This window comes from Carcharodon carcharias, chromosome 4 (genome assembly GCF_017639515.1).
Source record: "Carcharodon carcharias isolate sCarCar2 chromosome 4, sCarCar2.pri, whole genome shotgun sequence".
NCBI classification, from domain to species: Eukaryota; Metazoa; Chordata; class Chondrichthyes; order Lamniformes; family Lamnidae; genus Carcharodon; species Carcharodon carcharias.
Window position 1 is genome coordinate 133,260,925 of NC_054470.1, and position 20,266 is coordinate 133,281,190.

The following is a 20,266-nucleotide window of genomic DNA, read 5'->3' on the forward strand; positions in this document are numbered from 1 at the left end:
AGCCCAATAAAGTTGTTACTCATCCAGACCCTTTAAAGCATCAAAAACTGAAACCACAAGGATTTGAAACCTCTTTATCTTGTGTAAATAAACATTGTGAAATTGACAGAATAGATCAGAGAGCCAGAGCTGTCAATCAAGCAATGTTTTCCTTGGGCCCAGCTGTTTCAGCACTCTAATGGATGTTGGGCTCTCAGCGAAGAATGCATGATGAGGCTTGGCTGAGAGCCCAGAAACACTTTGGGCCACCCTGTATACTTGATAAGGCACCATATAAATTCTAGTTTATTCTTTCTTTAAGAGGAGGAGGTGGCGGAGGCTCCTTTTTAGAAGGAAGTTGTAGTGCATCTAATTAATGCTGTATCACATTTGGAAGAGCTTGACAATGGAACCAGTTACGGAAATTGAAAAAAGATTCTATTCCTCAAAACTGACCACCTTCAATTTTACAATCTGGCAAAAAATAGAAAATTTCCCCTCTCACTTTATTTTAATAATTTCCACAGTCATTTTGGTTTTAATTCAATTTCAGAAAGAAATATATTTCCATGAACTGACAAACAGAAACTTGTATGCAAATTGCAGCAGAATACTGTTTACAAACAGGTTTGTGTGAAAATACGTTGTGAAGGGTAGATCAAAATTCTATTTCAGAACAATATTCAAAATCATGTATCATTGTCTGCAACCATCAAACAACTAGAATAGCTCCAGTAAATATTATACAGAAAAGGTAACAAACAGAACAAATGCACTCACCCAAGGGGCAGAAGGCACAATTAGTGTGAGGGTCAACAGATCTCTGCAGCACTCTTCCAGTGATTGGTTGCATCTGATCGCATGGTTTAGCAACCTGGCATAGACAACACCAGGAAGGACACGACAAACCTGATCATGAGATTCTTCATCTGGTGCAAGAATAAGACTCAGTGTATGTTTCATTGCATTCAGATGTCTGTACAACTTGCAGAGCTTTGATTCCAGGATACACTACAAAACATTGGAATTAAAAACAAAAGGTTATATAATTTAAGGAAAATCAAAAGTTGTTGAATAGAGGCACACATATTTACACAATTCACAAAGATAATTTGTTTTCACAAATAAAGCAAAGGGAACTGAAAATGTAACAAAAGAAAAATAACAAGCAGAAAACTATGTATGTTGGAAATCTGAAACAAACCCAGAAAATGCTTGAAAAACACAACACATAGTCAGTATTTGTGGAGTGAACAAATAAGTTAATGGGCAGGATCTTCCCCTCCCGCCATAAGTTCCGTGGCGGGATGAGAAAGTGGAATAATTCCTGCCGGAGTGGGGCGGACTTTTATGCACAATTGTGCGCTCCCTGCCTCATCAGTTATGCATGCGTGCATTCTGCATTGAGTCTCGTGGCGGGCCGGACAGGAAGTTGAGCACCCACCGTCATGTCCGGGTGCCATATTTAAAAGGCACCCAGACAGCCTTTCACTAGCGGGAAGAAGGAAAGGATGATCATGAGAAGACAGCAAGCCTTCAGCGACGCATCTCTGGAGCAACTCCTGGAGGCAGTTCAGGAAAGGCTTTGGGCCATCGTGTAGGCTTGATGAGGCACCTTATAAATTTTAGTTTATTCTTTCTTTAAGAGGAGGAGGAGGTGGTGGGGGGTCCTTTTTAGAAGGAGCTTGTATTGCATCTTATTAATGCTGTACCACATTTGGAAGAGCTTGACAGAAATTTAGAAAAGATTATATTCCTCAAAACTAATCACCTTCAATTTTGCAATCCAACAAATGCTGCGAGAGGCCATCCCAGCTGACTGCTGTGGCCTGGGAGGAGGTAGCCAGGGTGGTCAGTGCCAATGGGGTGCAGAAGAGGACTGTCCTGTAATGCAGGAATAGGGTTAATGATTTAATCCGCACCACTAGAGTAAGTGAACCTTCTACCATTCCAATCCACCTCGCCAAATCTGTTTATCTCATAGGACCTGGGCATCACTGTCAAGGCCAGCATTTCTCTTGCCATTCCTTAAATGCCCTTGACAAGATGGCTGCTTCTTTATTGAACTACTGCAGTCCATGTGCTACGCTATTTGCAAGGGAACTGCAGGGTTTTCATCTAGCCAAATGAAGGTACAGCAAGCAACTGTAGGTACTGCTGCTCCCATGTGCCTGTTGCTCTTGTCTTTCTAGTTGGTAGAGCTTGCAGGGTTGGAGGGTGCTATTCCAGAAGCCTTGGTGACTTGCTGTAGTGCATCTAGTACATGGTACACATTGCTGCTACTATGCATTGGTGGTGGAGGTGCTGAACGTTGAGGGTGCTGGATGGGTTGTCAATCAAGTGACCTGCTTTGTCCTGGATAATGTCCTGCTTCCTGAGTGTTTGGGAGCTGCACTCACCCAGTTAACTGAAGACTATCACATCTCATTCCTCACTTGTGCCATGCATATGTTGGTTGGGCTTTGGGGAGTCACGCAGTCAGCTAGCAGCCAGAGTATTAGCAGCCTGCGACCTGCTCTTTCATACGTGCTCACAATCCATCTAACATTTTTTTTCCAGGAGAAGGTGGCCCACAACAAGTGGGAGAAGGAGAAAATAGGAGGGGAATGCCCGATCTCTGGCCCCTCACACAATTTGAACAGCAGGCTACCGAGCTGGCAGGGGAGGACCATGACCGTGCCTGTGCTGACGGCAAGGTCGGCATCCACCAACCATCTAGCGAGGATGCATGTATAATCCAGACAACCTCGGAAATTTTTTTTTTTTGATTCATTCATAGGATGTGGGCTTCACTGGCTGGGCTAGCATTTATTGCCCATCCCTAGTTGCCCTTGAGAGGGTGGTGCTGAGCTGCCTTCTTGAACTGCTGTGGTCTATGTGGTATAGGTACACCCACAGTGCTGTTAGGAAGGGGTTCCAGAAAGTCAAGGTGATTGATAACTGCCAAGTTTAAACCAGACTAAACAGTCACTTATTCTATCCACTCTCCATTCTAGGTGCCAGCACGAAGAGGGTGAGGCCAGCTCTCACACCTGAAGTCAGGCCCAGCCCGAAGAAGACGAGGACAACTTCTCGCCTGTACCCTCCACCAGCCCAGAGACACACACTTTGGTAGTTCATAGATCTTGTTTAGGCTCAGGATCATACTCTAGTGGTCACTGCACAGATACATGTCCGCAGCAGAGGAAGCAGTAATAGCCAAGGTCTCTGGCACTCGGAAGACTGCTGGAGAAGAGGCTTCCGCTAAATCTGAGTCAGATGATAAGTCTCTGGAAGCAGCCATGGAAGGAATGCTAGAGTATTAGTGAAACGCAGGGGAACATCAGGCAGATGTGAGAGGCCCTCAACAGAGTGGCATGCGAGGTGGAGGGGTCCGCTTGCCGAGGTGTAAAATGACACGGGGTGAAGTTGAGCGTGAGTCCAAACATCACCACGCGTCATTTAGATTTTCAGTTTCAGCAGGCGCGCAGCCAAGTCGGCTGCGTGCCCGCCGAACTGTCAAAGGCCTACTGAGGCCATTAAAAAACTAATTAAACCAATAAACCGAGCTGCACGTCTGACCTTAAGGTTGGCAAGCTGGCGAAGAGCCCAGGCGGCCGTCATATTTTCATGGAACCTCATCCACGGGCGGGATGAGGTTTCATGAAGTGTTTATAAATTGAATAAACATTTTTTAAAAAATTAATTGACATGTCCCAGCTCATGCGACACTGTCACATAAGGGGACATGTTTTAAATTTTTTTCTTTTCTTTATTCAGCTTTTTAAAACTTAAACTAATCTCCCTGAGGCACGGATTTCACATGCGCGAAAGAGCATAGGCCCCGCTCAGGGAGATCCCCCCCCCCACCTCCCCTACCCGCCAGCACAGGGACTGCTCAGCGCTTCCGGGCGTGTGTCACACTGGGTGGGCATTAATTGGCCTGCCCACGTAAAATGGCAGCGCGGACCCAATCAGGGGCGCTGATTGGGTTCGCGCCCGCCCCCGCACAACCCCCCGAACAGGGGGAAAATTCTTCCCATTAAATCAGCATATTCCATAGAGAAACTAATGTTAAAACAATCAGAATTGAATTAAATGCAATCATCTCTCTCAGAGGGAAATACAATCTGGATTAAGAAAATTTAGGGCTAGGGAGGAAATAATACTTTGCAAGAGTTATCCACAAGATGGACAGGTGCAGGGAAAACTGGAGAATCTAAGTCCATGCATGATTTGTTGCTTGAGACATGCTAATAATTTAGGAATAAATGCCCTCCTGTAGATGGATAAGGGAATAAAATTGAGTGAGGGGATGGAGGTTGCTCCTGCCTTCAAAGTATGGACCTTTTTGGAAAACTGCTATGCTGTATTCCCAAGAATATCTATACAGATATTTATTTTGTTTCACTTTTGTATTACCCTAAAAAAAAGTTCTGCCTTGGATGTGCAAATATAATTAGGGATGGAGGAACAATTAAATACCTATGAGGTATTCTACAGCAAAATGGTAAACCAAATAGTTAAAGACTTTGTGGAAAGATAGGCTAGAAAAGATATTGATGAATTTTGCAACTGCCACCCCCCGCACCGCTCTCTGGATGAGCAGCATTATATGGCGAAAGTAAGTGACAGAGATAATACAGAGCAGATAGAAGAAAGTGAGGATTGAGAGAATAAGTATGAGGCTATGAAGGCACAACTGAAGTGAATTTTGACCAAAATGACTGGGGGAGTTCAGAACAAATTACAGAATTGCAGAAGTACTAACATCAGCACTAGATATAGTACTGGATTTCTAAGAAATCCAAGACAAGATTAATGAAATAATTAAAGAGTCCAAGGAAAGTAAGGATCAATCTTCCAGGGCCATCACTTGTGCTATGTATGCAAGTTTCTTGTTCAATCAGGTACATCCAAATCAATCAGATACCAACTTTGTGGTGAGAGACACTTAGGCCAACCTTTTGTTTTAAACCCCATAAAATGAATCAAGTAGGAAATTCTCACTTAATCTCAATAAGAACTCATAAATGTAATGCAAGTACAAGTGAATATTGTCCTACAAGTGGCCTAGAGGCAGTGGTGAAATTTGGACAACTGATTTCACCTTTGTCTCTTAGTTTTAAGGTCCATCATTGAAAGAAATAGTACTTCCTAAAAACATCTAATTTAGATGAAACAAAATAATGCTCAAATTGAAAAAGCAGTAAACAAATTAGGGAACCACCAATGGCAGAAAGTACCTTTTGTTACAATTGAGGTTGAGGAGTTGCTGTAAAAACCCAGTAGTAACTAGTAACTGTTACTGGTTTAGGGTTACATAGGAATCTAGTAATAGGGATCAGTAAAGTACAGTCTTAGTCATCCTTAGTTAGGAAGTCGTTTTCAGCAGAGAGCAAGAGAGGGAGAAAGAGAGAGACTCCACAGCAGGCAGCTGTACGGCTCCAGCAGTTAAGGCAGATTAGAAGCTTTAGCAGTTAAAATGGCCTAGGAAATTAGAGTTGACGTCTTAAAGCTGAGAAGGAATTTGTATATATGTTAAAGTTAAGTTGGCTAAGTTGAAATATTGAGTCAAGAGACCAGGTTCAAGAAACCAAGAAGAAGAAAAGACCCCAGAAGTCACAGGATCCATGGGAAAACAGACTGACACGTGTTGAGCTTGCACATTGTGCCATACCTTGGCTAGTGGAATGTAAGTATTAATCTTTGTTGTTCAAGAAGTCTTGTTAGTTTGCATTGTCATGAGGCTATGCCACTTTATTTTTGAAAATATGACTTTTCAACTTTCAACTGGCTAGAAATTTTGCAATTTGAAATAAGACGGAATAAACTACTTAAAAAGGCCACTTTCCAAGGTGAAGGGGAAAAAGCAAACAAGTCACCCTTGGGAGGGTAAAGAGAGCGACATTTCCTATAATTCGGAGACCTATCGAAACTCATCACCGTCTAAGGAAGCGACATTAAAATGAGCGACATTTCCTATAATTCGGAGACCTATCGAAACTCATCACCGTCTAAGGAAGCGACAAAGTGCTGGACATTGAAACAATGGCTGCCACAGACAGACCCACCTAAAACCCCTTGGAAATATATCGTGAGTGAAGTATAACAGGCCAGGCTGCAGCCACTGCAGAGAGTTTTGCAAGAAAGACTTCAGCAGGAGAGAAAACTGAAAGCTCTCCCTCTATCTCGCTCTCTTTTGGAACAAGTATGTTGCCCCTTTCAGAAGGCAACCCTACTGGAAATCTACCAGCGAACAATAATTGCAACATATTCTATATCTGACTGCATCCACGAAACCAACTAATCCAAATTGGCCGCAATGTTTAAACATCTATGCCTCAAGGACAATCCAAAGACAATTAACCGTATATTCTTTTAACTTTTTTTACTGGACTCAAACTTCCCTTATCTTTGATACCTGTGTGGGCCTGAATGACTGCATGAGAGCTGAATACTTGGCGTCACATTGTTATTATTTTCTCTCAGGTTTAGTGGTTAATAAATTTGTTCTTTCTTTCTTTAACTCAAGAAAACCTTGTTTGATTGCTCCTTTTTGCTCACATCTTAAATAGTTACATATGTTTGGATTCAGAAAAGATATATCCTCATGAAAGAGAAACTTAAACCTTTATTGTGACCAACCGAGGAGATTGAATAGAGAGGAGCCACCTCACTCCTCCTCACCCAGTTGAAACAGCATTCTAAATTAATAATTGTCCGTTTTGCCATTAGGTTATTCCTTGGCAAGAGTTTTCCTACTCTGGGGTTTAGTATAGAGTCCAAATCCTAACCATTTAGTTCCAAGATGAAAGAGAGTTGAGCTCTCAACAATAGCTAATCAGCATCTCTACCTGGGTAAAGGCTCATGTGATTCACAATGCCATGGCGATGGGCTTTGAGGTGGGAATAGTACAGAGGAAGCCACTATGACATAAGGTTACAAACTTTCCTGAAATATCACTGAATATCAGACAGATTAGTCTGCCAGGGTCCAGGAGAGAGAGAGTAGCTAAAGGTCGAAAGTCTTTATGGTTTGCTGTGCTGGAATGGGGGTGAAAACTCCAGCTTGGATTGAAAAGATCAAACATGAGGAATTAAAAATGAGGCTGAAAGATTTGCCTGGAAGATGTGCTAGAGGCAAGATCTCCAATAATACTCTCACCACAAAAGCCAGTTCTGTAATTTGAAGTTACCAAGCTGAGAAAGGAAAAGAACAGAAGTAAACCCTCAGGAGCTAAGAATCTTTTCAAAATGATTTTGGGAGAATTGAATGTCTACTTAAAGGACAGTGAAACGAATACCTGTGAAGTTTATTTTTTGCAGTTGCACTAAAAATAAAAAGGAGAAACTGTTCTGTGTTTTAAAATGTAAGTTGCCCACAAAGATAGTATTTAGTCATTAGAGCTTTTGGATTTTTGTTACAGTAAATGTCTTGTTGTGTCATTCCTTCAGCTATTAAATGGAATCTTGAATTTCTTTTCAAAATTATTGATCTCCACAGGGATCGCAACACTTACAACACAAGTCAATATCCCTTGGTGATAATGGCCCCAGCAGTCACAGTAATAGCTCAGTGCCTTGTCCTGATAGCCCTAATCACATTGACGTCTTATCGGTGGTACTTGGCACATGAAGCTGGATTTAGTGCAGCCTATTGGAGTGGGCTAGGTGGTGGACGGGCCCGCTTAATCATAGAGGAGACTGTAAATCTCATTCCCGCTGGCAGGAAAACTGACACCCATAAAGTCAGCAGTGGGAATGGGCCGATGTGGAGAACCTGCCTGCTGACTAATTAGACTCATTATTGTCCATTTAAAGGCATTATCCCTGAGCTCACTAGAATTTAACCATGGCTCATTTGCTTGGGTTTCCTGTGCCTTCTGAACGCAGCCCATCAAACCCTGTTGGCAACACGTCGAAATGAGCTTGAGGGACCCAATATCAGAAAGGAAGGTGCCTGCTAAGAACCACCTTCTTGACCTTGCATCCCATCTCAGACCCCCATCCTCGTCAGTGACCCCCTCCCCATGACCCCCAACATGCCCCACTCTTTCCTCTCCAGGGCTCCTTTGATGATCTCTGGTGAAGACCTCACTGTATTACAGGCAGTGCCACTGCTCCCAGTAGTGTTGTTGGCATGGAGAGCTGCTGGCCTCTGGCTGGTAGCTTTCCGCAGGTGGGATTTCCACCACTGGGGTCCAAATTCTCGAAGGTCTGATGCTGGCTAGTTTAGTGCCTCAGAGGCACTTAATTCAGTCAGGCATCCCCCACCGAAGTGACGCAGCTTTCTGACTGGTTCTCCAGCCAGTGGATGGGACCACTGTGTAGGGAACACTAAATCCAGCACATCGAATCTGACCATCAAACCAATGATCTAGAATTGGTACAGTTAACAGACGGCCAAAAACAATAGGTCAATTGAAGTTTCTCCCTCTCAAGGCAAGAAATCTGTTAGAAATTAGAAATACATCATATATCAGCTTGGTATAGGAAGAGGATTAGATTAATGCTTAAGTTTAATTTGACTGGAAATTGCTTAAACTTAACTTTACTAGAAATGAGGAAGAGATGAAGGAAGTAGTTCTTGGTATACTGAAAGGGTATAATTAGTCAAGTATAGAAAATATGTGCAAGGGCTGTAGAAGCCCATGAATGTGGAAGATAACATAAGGATGGGTTCATCTTCATGGTTTAAAGAAAGAACTTGACATACCATTGGCTACCTTGTATTAAAGAGGAATATTTATAGGGTAATGAGGTTCTGCCAATATAACACCTATGTCCAATAACATGCTTATAAAGGCAAAGTTTTTGAAAGGTTTCAGTTACAGTATGAGGTAGACTGGAGCTCTTGAGTGTGGATCCATTCTGCCTTCCATTTAATACTCTTGGGTAGTTTAGAAGACTTTGAGAAAAAGCAAGGCGCCAAGAAGAGGAAAGAGAGAAGAGCTGTTCATCCTGCCTGACCTGGAATGGTACTCTCTACTTGATACAGTCATGTGTTTTTCCTGTATAAATGATGTCTTTTAACACTCTTAAACCCTAATTAAACTCACCATACCTACCATATTGATGGAAGTCAACCCTGCTTAATTGAAATAACAATAAATTGAGCTTAAATTGAATTTCAACTGATGATGGCTGAGGAAATTGAGACTTTCTTCTTGTGAATTAAATTGGAAAAATCTTCGACAGTCATGGACTTTTGAGTGTGCAGGAGGGAAAATTAGCCATTGTGAGGTGATTTTATTTTGATGAATCAACCACTGGTGATCATTTGTGGGCTCTTTGGTCTGGCAGCTGTTTCTCATGTTCCACTTGCTCTCATGTAGATCTTCCACTTGTTGCAGAGCTGCAGGTATTGTCTCTTCCTTGTCATCGCTATCCACTTCAGGTTCCAAAAGCAAGAAGCCTTTCTTTATGGCAATGTTATATAGTATACAACATGTCGAAATGAGCTTGGAGACTGTAACTGGGCTGTACTACTGTCCTCTGCCAAATTTATCTTGGTACCTAAAATGATATTTTAGAACACCACTGGTCTGCTCTATGACATTTCTTGTGGTTGAATGGTGATTATTTTATCAGTTCTCCATGGGAAGCCTCACTAGAGTGATCAGCCATTAGTCACAGGGATAGGCTTGGCTACCAATTAATTATCCTGATACATACATTGAGACATTAGGGCAGGAATGGTGGATTTTCACGTGATCAAAGAATCATGGCAGCTCCCTAGGTTAACATATAGCTAAGGTGATTAGCATTGTACACCAGCAGCACATTGGAGTGGAAGTTCTTGCTGTTCATTAAATAGATTGGTTTTCACAATGAACTTCAAGTGGCACAAATTACATCAATTACACCCAGCAACCAGCCAGTTTACAGAATTGGACAGCTGTTCCACCTTGTTTCTTTTCCTATTTGTATTCGGAAGAAAATTAATTTTAAATAACTCATATGAAGAGAGCATTGTGCACATTTCTTGAGGCAGCAGTGAGTTGCTGACTGGCTAATGCAACACAGGTCACTTCACATTGCCTTGTTATGTACAATCCTAGGCCAGACCTTTTTGTGGGGGGAGATTCGTTTAGGGAGCAATAATGTTTTGTTTAAAGTAGATAAAGTTTGAGATTCAAGACACTTACTAAGTAAATAAAGCCCATGGTTTTCTCAACAACCCACCCAGACAATGTGTGTCACATTGTGAGCCAACCAATCTCACTGAAACTTAGTCTTCCTCACGAGGGTTTCCAATCTTGCATTTGAAGATCTTGCCCTGGAATTTTTTCAAAGTTGCTCCCACTCAGCCGTCTTCAACAATGACCCACCTCACAGGGTTTCAACCTCACCTAAGATTCCTTTTGCCTTGGATCTCCAAGTACACTCACACTTCACCCTCCAAGCACAATTTTAGATCTTTGGCTGTGCCAAGCAGAACACTACTGCTCCAAAAGGGTTCCTTTACACCAACAGCCCGCTGCACGGAGTCATCAATCTTTGGCTGCCTTCTTAGACCTTCAGGGCTCCTTTTACACCTACTTCGATTAACGCCTGCTCCCTGCAGCTTCCTTGAATTCAGAGCCTATTACTCTGCTCCTTTCTTTAACTTCACTTAAGGGGACCTATTCCTGTACCCTGGCTTTGTCCCTTACCTGGGACTTATTCTTTGGGACCTCTCCCTCTCCCCTTCTCTGGTTTGGGCCCTCTCCCTGTCCTCCTCCCCTGTGCTGCTCCCTGGGATACCCTACTAGATAATGGCTCTCCATTCCAGGTCATCTGATCCACTTCTTCTTTTCCTTTCTGTGTAAGTGCACAGGGCCAGTCCCCAACCTGAAGAATGTAAAAAAAACCTGGTGCATGTGCGGTGGTTTCCCAGCCAACACACGCACAAGACGCCCGAGGTTTGTCTGGAACCACAGTTCCAGAACTACGAACTAAAGAAAGTAAGTATTTGAGCTTTATCACAAAGCATTCGGATATAAAGATATTTAAAGCAGTAGTGACCTTGACAGAGAGTGCTCCTGCTGAAAATAGGTTGCAGGACTTCAGCCAGCAGCTGATGCATTTTTCCAATAGCCTCTGGTATAAGTGTAACTGTCTAAGGTTCAGAGAAGTCTAAGTAATACCTTCTTGAACATGTGAACATGTATGGAACACTCCAACAGCCTCTAATCTGGTTATTGGTCCTCCTCATAACACAACAAATAAGAAGGTTCTCCCAAAGTCCTGCAACCTATTTTCAGCAGGAGCACTCTCTGTCAAGGTCACTACTGCTTTAAATATCTTTATGTCCGAATACTTTGTGATAAAGCTCAATTACTTACTTTCTTTAGTTCGTAGTTCTGGAACTGTGGTTCCTGACAGACTTGGGGTGTCTTGTGCGTGTGTTGGCTGGTAAACCGCCGCACATGCACCAGGTTTTTTTTTACATTCTTCAGGTTGGGGACTGGCCCTGTGCACTTACACAGAGAGGAAAAGAAGAAGTGGATCAGATGACCTGGAATGGAGAGCCATTATCTAGTAGGGTTTCCCAGGGAACAGCACAGGGGAGGAGGACAGGGAGAGGGCCCAAACCAGAGAAGAGGAGAGGGAGAGGTCCCAAAGAATAAGTCCCAGGTAAGGGACAAAGCCAGGGTACAGGAATAGGTCCCCTTAAGTGAAGTTAAAGAAAGGAGCAGAGTAGTAGGCTCTGAATTCAAGGAAGCTGCAGGGAACAGGTGTTAATCGAAATAGCATAAAAGGAGCCCTGAAGGTCTAAGAAGACAGCCAAAGATTGGTGACTCCGTGCTGCAGGCTGTTGGTGTAAAGGTACCCTTTTGGAGCAGTGGTGTTCTGCTTGGCACAGCCAAAGATCGGAAATTGTGCTTGGAGGGTGAAGTGTGAGTGTACTTGGAGATCTAAGGCAAAAGGAATCTTAGTTGAGATTGAAATCCTGTGAGGTGGGTCATTGTTGAAGACGTCTGAGTGGGAGCAACTTTGAAAAAATTCCAGGGCAAGATCTTCAAATGCAAGATTGGAAACCCTCGTGAGGAAGACTAATGCATTTTTTCCAATAGCCTCTGGTATAAGTGTAACTGTCTAAGGTTCAGAGAAGTCTAAGTAATACCTTCTTGAATGTTCACACGTATGGAACACTCCAGCAGCCTCTAATCTGGTCATCGGTCCTCCTCATAGCACAACAAATAAGAAGGTTCTCCCATGATGAGAGGCTGAGAAACTGGGGCCTACATCTCTCTAGAGTTAGAAGAATGAGATATGATCATGCAAGAGTCTGAAGGGGCTTGACAGAATAGACACTAAATCCTTAATTTTTGTTCCTAGGTGAGGGGTGCAGAGCCAGAACAATTCCCAACTCTGCAAATGTGACCTGGGAAAATGTGCCTCAGATTTTTGGTCCGGGGAGGGCAATGAAAATGGGAGTCATGGAGGGTGACCCCAGAAAGAGTTTGGAGAAGTATTTAGATGAGGACTTGAAATGCCATAGCATACCGGGCTATGGGCCAAGTGCTGGAAAATGGGATTAGAATAGATAGGTGCTTGATGGCCAGCACTGAGACGGTGGGCCAAAAGGCCTTTTTCTGTGTTGTACAACTCTATGACTCTATAACTTCTGGGTGTGGAGGTGGGCTGAGTGGAAGGCCTGCCTCAGTATTTCAGCACTTTGTCAAAGGTATCAAAAATTGAATAAAACAGAAAACAGCCCTCCAGCCTTCACCCCTCCCCATGCCCCATCCATGCTAACACATGCCACCCCACACCCTTCACCCACCCCCATGGCCCTTTATAGCCCCTATCCTAACAGTGCCAACTGATGCCCCCACCACCTTTTGCCCTTACGCCTGCCATGCCAACTCACCCAGTATCCACCATGGCAGACCTCAAGAGCCATGCTGAGATTAAATAAAGTTCTTAAGTATCTACTGATGAATTCACTATTTAAAAAAAAAACTCATTGATTAAAAACCCATTCACTACATTTAACTTCCTTTAATCCCTTATGAAAGCAACCATTTGTATTCATAGTCCCACTTCATAGAGTTAATAACCACCTGGAACTGTCAGTCAAACTGTGAACTGACACGCACCCCAAACGATGATGGGTTGTAAAATCATTCAGGCAGCACCAATTCTGTAATGATAGCCTTCAGGTTTATGTCAACAGACAGACTGAGATAGCAAGCACTGATTTTTTCTTTAAACACTGCAGACAATTTTTTCTAATAGTTCCAGGGCAGGACATTTAAATGCCTTGAAAGCTTGACAGTTCTTTTGACAGTTGTCTTGACAGTTCCAATGAAATTATGCACTTTTTAAGCACAGTCATGTCTACTTTTAACAGTCCCACAGGACACCTTATCTCTCCCAAAGGGCAGCTTACCTCTCCCAAAGGTGTCCCAGGACCATATCCAAAAGGATACCTGATCTCTCCAAAGAACTCCAGCAGCTCCTTCTCCTACTAGATTCAAAGTGCATTTCCAGATCCAGATCTCCGCTGCCATTTTTGCAAAGATGGAGAGTCTCTGTCTGTGTGAAAATTCTGGCTTAAGAGCTCATCTGCCCTGACTATGGAATCTAGAACGCCGGAGTCCAGCCTCAAGAAAATGGCGGTCAATCATTTAGGACTGAGATGAGAAGAAAATTCTTAATTTGTTCATGGGATGTGGGCGTCATTGGCTAAGCTAGCATTTATTGCCCATCCCTAATTGTTCTTGTTCAGAGGGCATTTAAAAGTCAATCACATTGCTGTGGGTCTGGATCACGTGTAGGCCAGAATTAAAAATAATGAACCAGTTTTTAAAACAATTGGCAATGGTTTTGTGGACTTCTAATTCCATATTTTTATTAAATTCAAATTTCACTATCTGCTGTGGTGGGATTTGAACCCAGGTCCCCAGGGAATTACCCTGGGTCTCTGAGAATACCAGTCTAGTGACAATACCACTACGCCACTGCCTCCCTTAAGGATCATTGAAGTTCTCTACCCCAGAGGGTTGCAGATGCTCTGTTATTGAGTGTACTTAAACTGGAATAGATTAGGGAATTAAAAGGTATAGGAAGCGGACAGGAAATGGAGCTGAGGCAGAAAATTGGCAGGTTTGAGGGACCGTATGGTCTATTCTTGCTCTTATTTCTTATGTTCTTAATAATAAAGATATTCCCAAAGGGAAATCTATGTAAAAAAAATAGTATTTTGAGCAGAGCTGATTAAAAGTAGCAACAGAAGTCCTGGATTCAACTCCCAAAGAACTTTAAAGAGCGCTCTGGTGACAAAAACCCCCACTAATCCTCATTATGTCAGACAAAATGACCACCTCCAAGCTACATCTGCCACAGGAAATCTGCCGTGTCCATTACTGTCCACTTATGGTGACATTAATTATTGGAACAGTGTTGGAGCAGAAATGGAGGGGAATGGGACAAGAGGTAGGTTAAGCTTCTTTGATCCATTTACATGCAGCATGTGTGGTGGGTTCTTAAGGTGGACCAGTGGTGTTTTGGGGAAGAATGCAGGTAAAGTTTTTTGGGGGTCAGATTTGATGCAGTTGCCTTAAAAAACAGTCTCCACTTTTTACTGCCCCAAAATGGGTGTTAATTCTGATGAGAGTCCCTCCCAAGGGTAAGCACATGGGATTGGATATGGGTGCAGGTGCAACAATTCTTGGTGAATTGGAAAACCTACCAAAAATATCTGCACTCAATGTCAGGGAGCATGGAGGAGTCCAGCACTAACTTGGCATAGGGCCTTGCACAGGCTTGGGGCTCATTCTTTCTTGCATGTAAGAAGTGGCCAACTCTGTTGGCACACTCGTGGATCCAACCATCGCGCAGCATCTGATGGCTGCTTTCTCAATTTCCATTGCAACACAACCAGCATCTGGTTGTCCAAGTGCTTCAGTGGAAGCTCAGACTGCTGTTATGCAAGGCCAGATTTCTGCCATCATGGTTACAGATTAGTGGTCAAAAGGCTTTGCAGGGTGTCACAGCAGCCCAGCAATCTGTCCTCCAACAGATTTCTAGGATGGTTGAGGCACTGTCTCAATGTAGTGGCAATGCATCCCCGAGGCACAACCTCCTGTCCTATCAGGATGACCGCATTCATTGTTCCACATGTGCATGGCATATTATGAGTCTTGTCATCAGAAGGTGCTTATTCTTGCCCAGTAGCCATCCTTTGGTTTGCCATAATGTCTCAAATGCTAATGGCACAGTGGACTGTTGCAGAACAAAAGTGTCATGATGGCTGCCAGGGAATTGGGCATTAACCTGAATGGTTCTCTGTATGTGGTCACACACTAGCTTGCTGCTGAGGGAATGAAATCCATTTGGGTTTCAGTGTATGGAAGACTTAACGATCAGCTTCCGCAACATTATTGTGTATAGTCAAAGGCACCCTGCACCAGGAAAAGCCTGCAATCCTTGTGAAGCAGTGTGTTTACTCCACCTGCTTCTTTCGAACAAGAGAGAATGGAACATGGCTAGCTTCCTTTTAACAAAAAGCTTCAGTGGCCTTCCTTACACAACAGGTGTCAGATTGAAGAATGGACGCCCTACACATTGTTACTTACTTGTTTGTTTCGTATCTTCACACATATTTTTCCCCTTTTTGAGGAATAGTGGGAAAGTGCTGGAAGCAGTAGCAGGTTGATTACTAACCTGTTGAACTGTGTACAAAGCCAACAAGTCCTAGGGCGGAATCGTCCCAGATTTGCACTAAGTGCGGTAGTGGGTGGGCAAAATGACCTTTTATCACTGGCTGCAATGATGGCTTCTCATGTCGTATTGTCCCAATCCCGCCACATTAATTATGCATTCCGGGAAACACACTGTTTTGATGGTGGGCTGGCTCTCATTCACCCACCACACCATCACCTCACCGCTTCCACACGCTGGGCACCATATGTAAACTGCGTCTGCGCGCGCACCTCTGTGCTTCCAGTGCAGGACTGCTGCATGGAAGACGTGGCCCCAAAAGGCAGAAGACTGCAGACTCCCGATTTAATAACTCGTCCCTTGAGCACCTTTTGGATACACTGGAGGCCCACCGTGATGTCCTCTACCCCAGCTCTGGCAGCAGGAGGGGCAGCAACATCACTAACCCAGCATGGGAGTTGGTGACAGCCATGGTAAGCGCCAATGCCCTGACAGCCATACAGTGCTGAAAAAGGATGAATGATCTCCTCTTTCTGTCAGGGTAGGTCACTCTTCTCATCACTTTCAAGTCACACACTCTCAAACCTTTCACACATCTATTGGGATCTCACTCACTGCCATTTCAAGGGACATCCCCATTCACTCTCTCATGCACACCTTCACTGTCCTCATCCTGTCCGTGAGACCACTCAACCACATATGCCAGGCATACTTATCATCTAGCCTGGCAAACATCCTGCTTCCACTCTCTCCATCTCTAGTGGTGCAGGACAAGCTGGCACACAAGAGGGAGAGGAATGCCTGAAATCAAGGATCTCATGGGCTTTGAAAATAGAGCCATCCAGCTGGCTGGAGAACATCTGGACTGTTCCTTTGCTGATGGTGAGGTTGGCGGTGCTCTATCAAGTAAGGATCCAGCAGTGCAACATCCATCAGACAACCACACTATTATGAGACAGCCTTTCAGTAAAGCTAAGTTATTTAAAAATCCCAGAGGGAAAATTTAAACAACTGTCATAACCTATATTTTTAATTGGTATATTTGAGATGCAACTCTAAATTCAGGAATCAGACAACCAGTTCTTGAGAGGTTTAATATTAAACTAAATGAAACATTTTGTTAATTTACACAAGTTAAAATATATACACATGCTACAAATTACTACCATCATAACTTTTAATAAATTCCCAAACTAATCACCATTAAGGCAACAACAACCTATAGACTTAACCAGACACCAGGCAAAGCATTTTCACCTCACAAATTCAAAATTAGGTTCCTTTCACTTTGGTTCATGTGTAGACAGTTGCAGGCTTATAGCTACTTTGGTCATACATTGACTCTGCCCCACACACACAAAACTGTTATCCTTTTATCTAGCACAGCTCATTGAATGTAAATTCTCATTGTATCAACAGCCTCTTTGAGCTCACCTCTTCTAACAATAAAACCCCTTTCATAGTACCAAGTTTATTAGTAATATAAACATATTGCTTGGTCTCTGCTCGCTAGGTGATGGATTTCACCCCACTTCTTGAATACTCTGTTCAGAAAATGCAAATGCACTCTACCTCTCTTACATCTCAGAACTAGTACACATCAAAGCACGCAGACTAGCTGGCTTTAATCCAATTGAGACAAACCCACAGACTAAACCGCTATTTTAAAAGAAAAATATTTTCCAATAATATTATATACATTAATAGCTTCATGACAATGCTGTGAGTTGTGTCCTGTTCCGCAATCCCCTGCCATGCACTAATTATCTCTCTTTGCATTTGCAGGTACATCTGGGAAACAGCCAAAGGATTCCATGACCCAGGTCCTCAACTCAAGCCCTGAAGAAACCTCTGAAGAGAATCTAAACGCACCTTCATTGAAGACCTATCATAGCACTCACCCACTCCCATCACCAGCGCAGAGACACACAACTCAGTGGGACCTAGCATTAGAGTAGCCTGGCATCACGATCTGGTGAGCAAATTGCACTAAGACAAAAACAATATACTGCAGATACTGGAAATCTGAAATAAAAACAGAAAATGCTGGAAAAACTCAGCAAGTCTGGCAGCATCTATGGACAGAGAAACAGAGTTAACGTTTCAAGTCCATATGACTCTTCTTCAGAGCCAAGTTCATCTCTCCGTTGCAATGCCAGATTGTAAACGACGGAGAGAGCGACGATTATGCGTGACACCCTCTGTGAGCTACATTGCAGGGCTCCAGCAGACCGGTCCAGCTACCAGATCCTTGTTTTCGACATCCCGATGGTTTTCTCCACCAAGTTGCAAGTTGCAGCATGAGCCTTGTTCTACCTTCACTCTTCTGCAGTCTGAGGCTACTGCATGCGTGCCATCAGTCACATTCTCTGCAGGTAACCCTTGTCCCTGAGGAACCATAACTGCAGCCTCTGTGAACCCTGGAAGACATCAGGGATCTGTGACCTACTGAGAATGTAGGAGCGTGGACATTCCCTGGGAAATGAGTGCAACCTGCAGGATGCTTTTGTGGTGGTTGCACACCAGCTGCACATTCAGCGTATGGAAGCTCTTGGGGTTGACATAGTTGACCGCTTGTCACGACGGAGATCTGAGTGCCGTGTGAGTGCAGTACCCTGCACCTGTGGGAAAACTGAGATCTGGGCAAATCCAATTGCTGTTGTATCCTGGCTTTCCTGGTCCTGGGCAAAATGCATAAAGTTGTGTGCCTTCACGAAGATGGCATCTGTGACCTCATGGATGCACTTGTGGGTGGAGGCTTGTGATGTCCCACAGAGATCACCTGTGGAGCCCTGAAAGGAGCCACTGGCATAAAAATTGAGAGCCGTGGCCACTTTCACGGCCACTGGTGGTGGATTCCCTCCATGTCCCCTGGCACCAAATCCTGCAGCAGCTGGCAGATGTGACCGACCACTTTGCTAGACATGCGCAGTCTTGGGTGACACTAGTTCTCAGTCATCTGTTAGAATGAAAAGCGGTGTCTATAGACCCAGGGATTAGCTAGGTGCCAACCAGCGATGGCTCACTGTGGCTCTTCAGCGGCAAGTGCTGGAGCCCCAGCCGCCCCTTCTTCCTGAGGGTGCTGCTCCTCTGTCTGCGTAGCCAGGCGCCTCCATCACTCTCTTCTCCATTGTCTCTATTCTCTGTACACCATGAGGCATACAGCAAGTTCACCTGATGAAAGAGAGAGAAGCGTGAGGGTTAGCTTGGGTGTTCTAGGAGACTCTTAAGTCTTGGTTAAATTTGTATAAGACACTAGTAGGACCTCGTCTGGAATATTGTGTCTAGTTCTGGGTGCCATACTTGAAGGATCTGAAAGCATCGGAGGGAGTACAGAGGAGATACACAAGAATGATTCCAGAGATAAACAACTGTAACTATGAGGATAGATTGGAGAGGTTGGGTCTGTTTTCTTTGGAGAAAAGAAGGCTGAGAGGAGGCTTCATAGAGGTATTCAAGTTCCTGAGGGGCATGGACAGATTAAATAGTGCGAAATTGTGACCTCTCAAGAGCACATCAAGGACTAGAGGGCACAGATTCAAAATAACTGGCAAAAGGAGTAGAGGTGAAGTGAGGAAAATGTTTTTACCCAGAGGGTTGTTGTGGTCTGGAGTGAACTTCCTGAAAGGGTGGTGGAGGCAGCTTCAATGACGTATTTAAAAGAGAATTGGATTCTGAAAAGGAAGAATGTGCAAAGTTACGGGAATAAGGCAGGGGACTGGGATTAGGTAGATTGCTCTTTCAGCGAGCCAGTGCAGACTCGATGGGCCGAATGGCTTCCTTCTGCACTGTGAAGATTCTGTGATTCTGTGAAGTATGAAGGCTCCTTCATGTATCCCAGAGAGTGCTGGCCACCACTTGAATGATCATAAGACCATAGGAACAGAAATTAGGCTATTCGGCCCATCGAGTCCACTCCGCCATTCAATCATGGCTGATAAGTTTCTCAACCTCATTCTCCCGCATTTTCCCAGTAACCTTTGATCACCTTACCAATCAAGAACCTATCTATCTCAGTCTTAAATACACTCAATGACCTGGCCTCCACAGCCTTCTGTGGCAATGAATTCCATAGATTCACCACTCTCTGGCTAAAGAAGTTTCTCCTCATCTCTGTTCTAAAAGGTCTTCCCTTTACTCTGAGGCTGTGCCCTCAGGTCCTAGTCTCTCCTACTAATGGAAACATCTTCCCCACATCCACTCTATCCAGGCCTTTCAGTATTCTGTAAGTTTCAATCAGATCCCTCCTCATCCTTCTAAACTCCATCGAGTATAGACCCAGAGTCCTCAAAAGTTCCTCATATGTTAAGCCTTTCATTCTTGGGATCATTCTCGTAAACCTCCTTTGGACCATCTCCAGGGCCAGAACATCCTTCCTGAGATATGGGGCCTAAAATTGCTCACACTATTTTAAATGTGGTCTGACCAGAGCCTTATAAAGCCTCAGCAGCACATCCCTGCTTTTATATTCTAGTCCTCTTGAAATAAATGCCAACACTGCATTTGCCTTCCTAACTACCAACTCAGCCTGCAAGTTAACCTTAAGAGAATCCTGGACTAGGACTCCCAAGTCCCTTTGTACTCCAGATTTCTGAATTCTCTCCCCATTTAGAAAATGGTCTATGCTTCTATTCTTCCTACCAAAGTGCAT

General features: G+C 43.8%; 1 protein-coding gene across 1 annotated transcript in view; it reads right to left on the minus strand.

Annotated features, from left to right (window-relative positions):
* Positions 1 to 873: 873 nt before the first annotated feature.
* LOC121276786 overlaps positions 874 to 20,266 on the minus strand; it is a 113,495-nt gene continuing 94,102 nt past the window's right edge. Inside the window, exons 7-8 of the mRNA XM_041185331.1 lie at positions 1,751 to 1,863; positions 874 to 990 (exon numbers count right to left, since the gene is read on the minus strand). Of these exons, the coding sequence (XP_041041265.1) occupies positions 1,753 to 1,863 (111 nt within the window). The 3' untranslated portion in view covers positions 874 to 990; positions 1,751 to 1,752. The remainder of the gene's footprint in view (positions 991 to 1,750; positions 1,864 to 20,266) is intronic.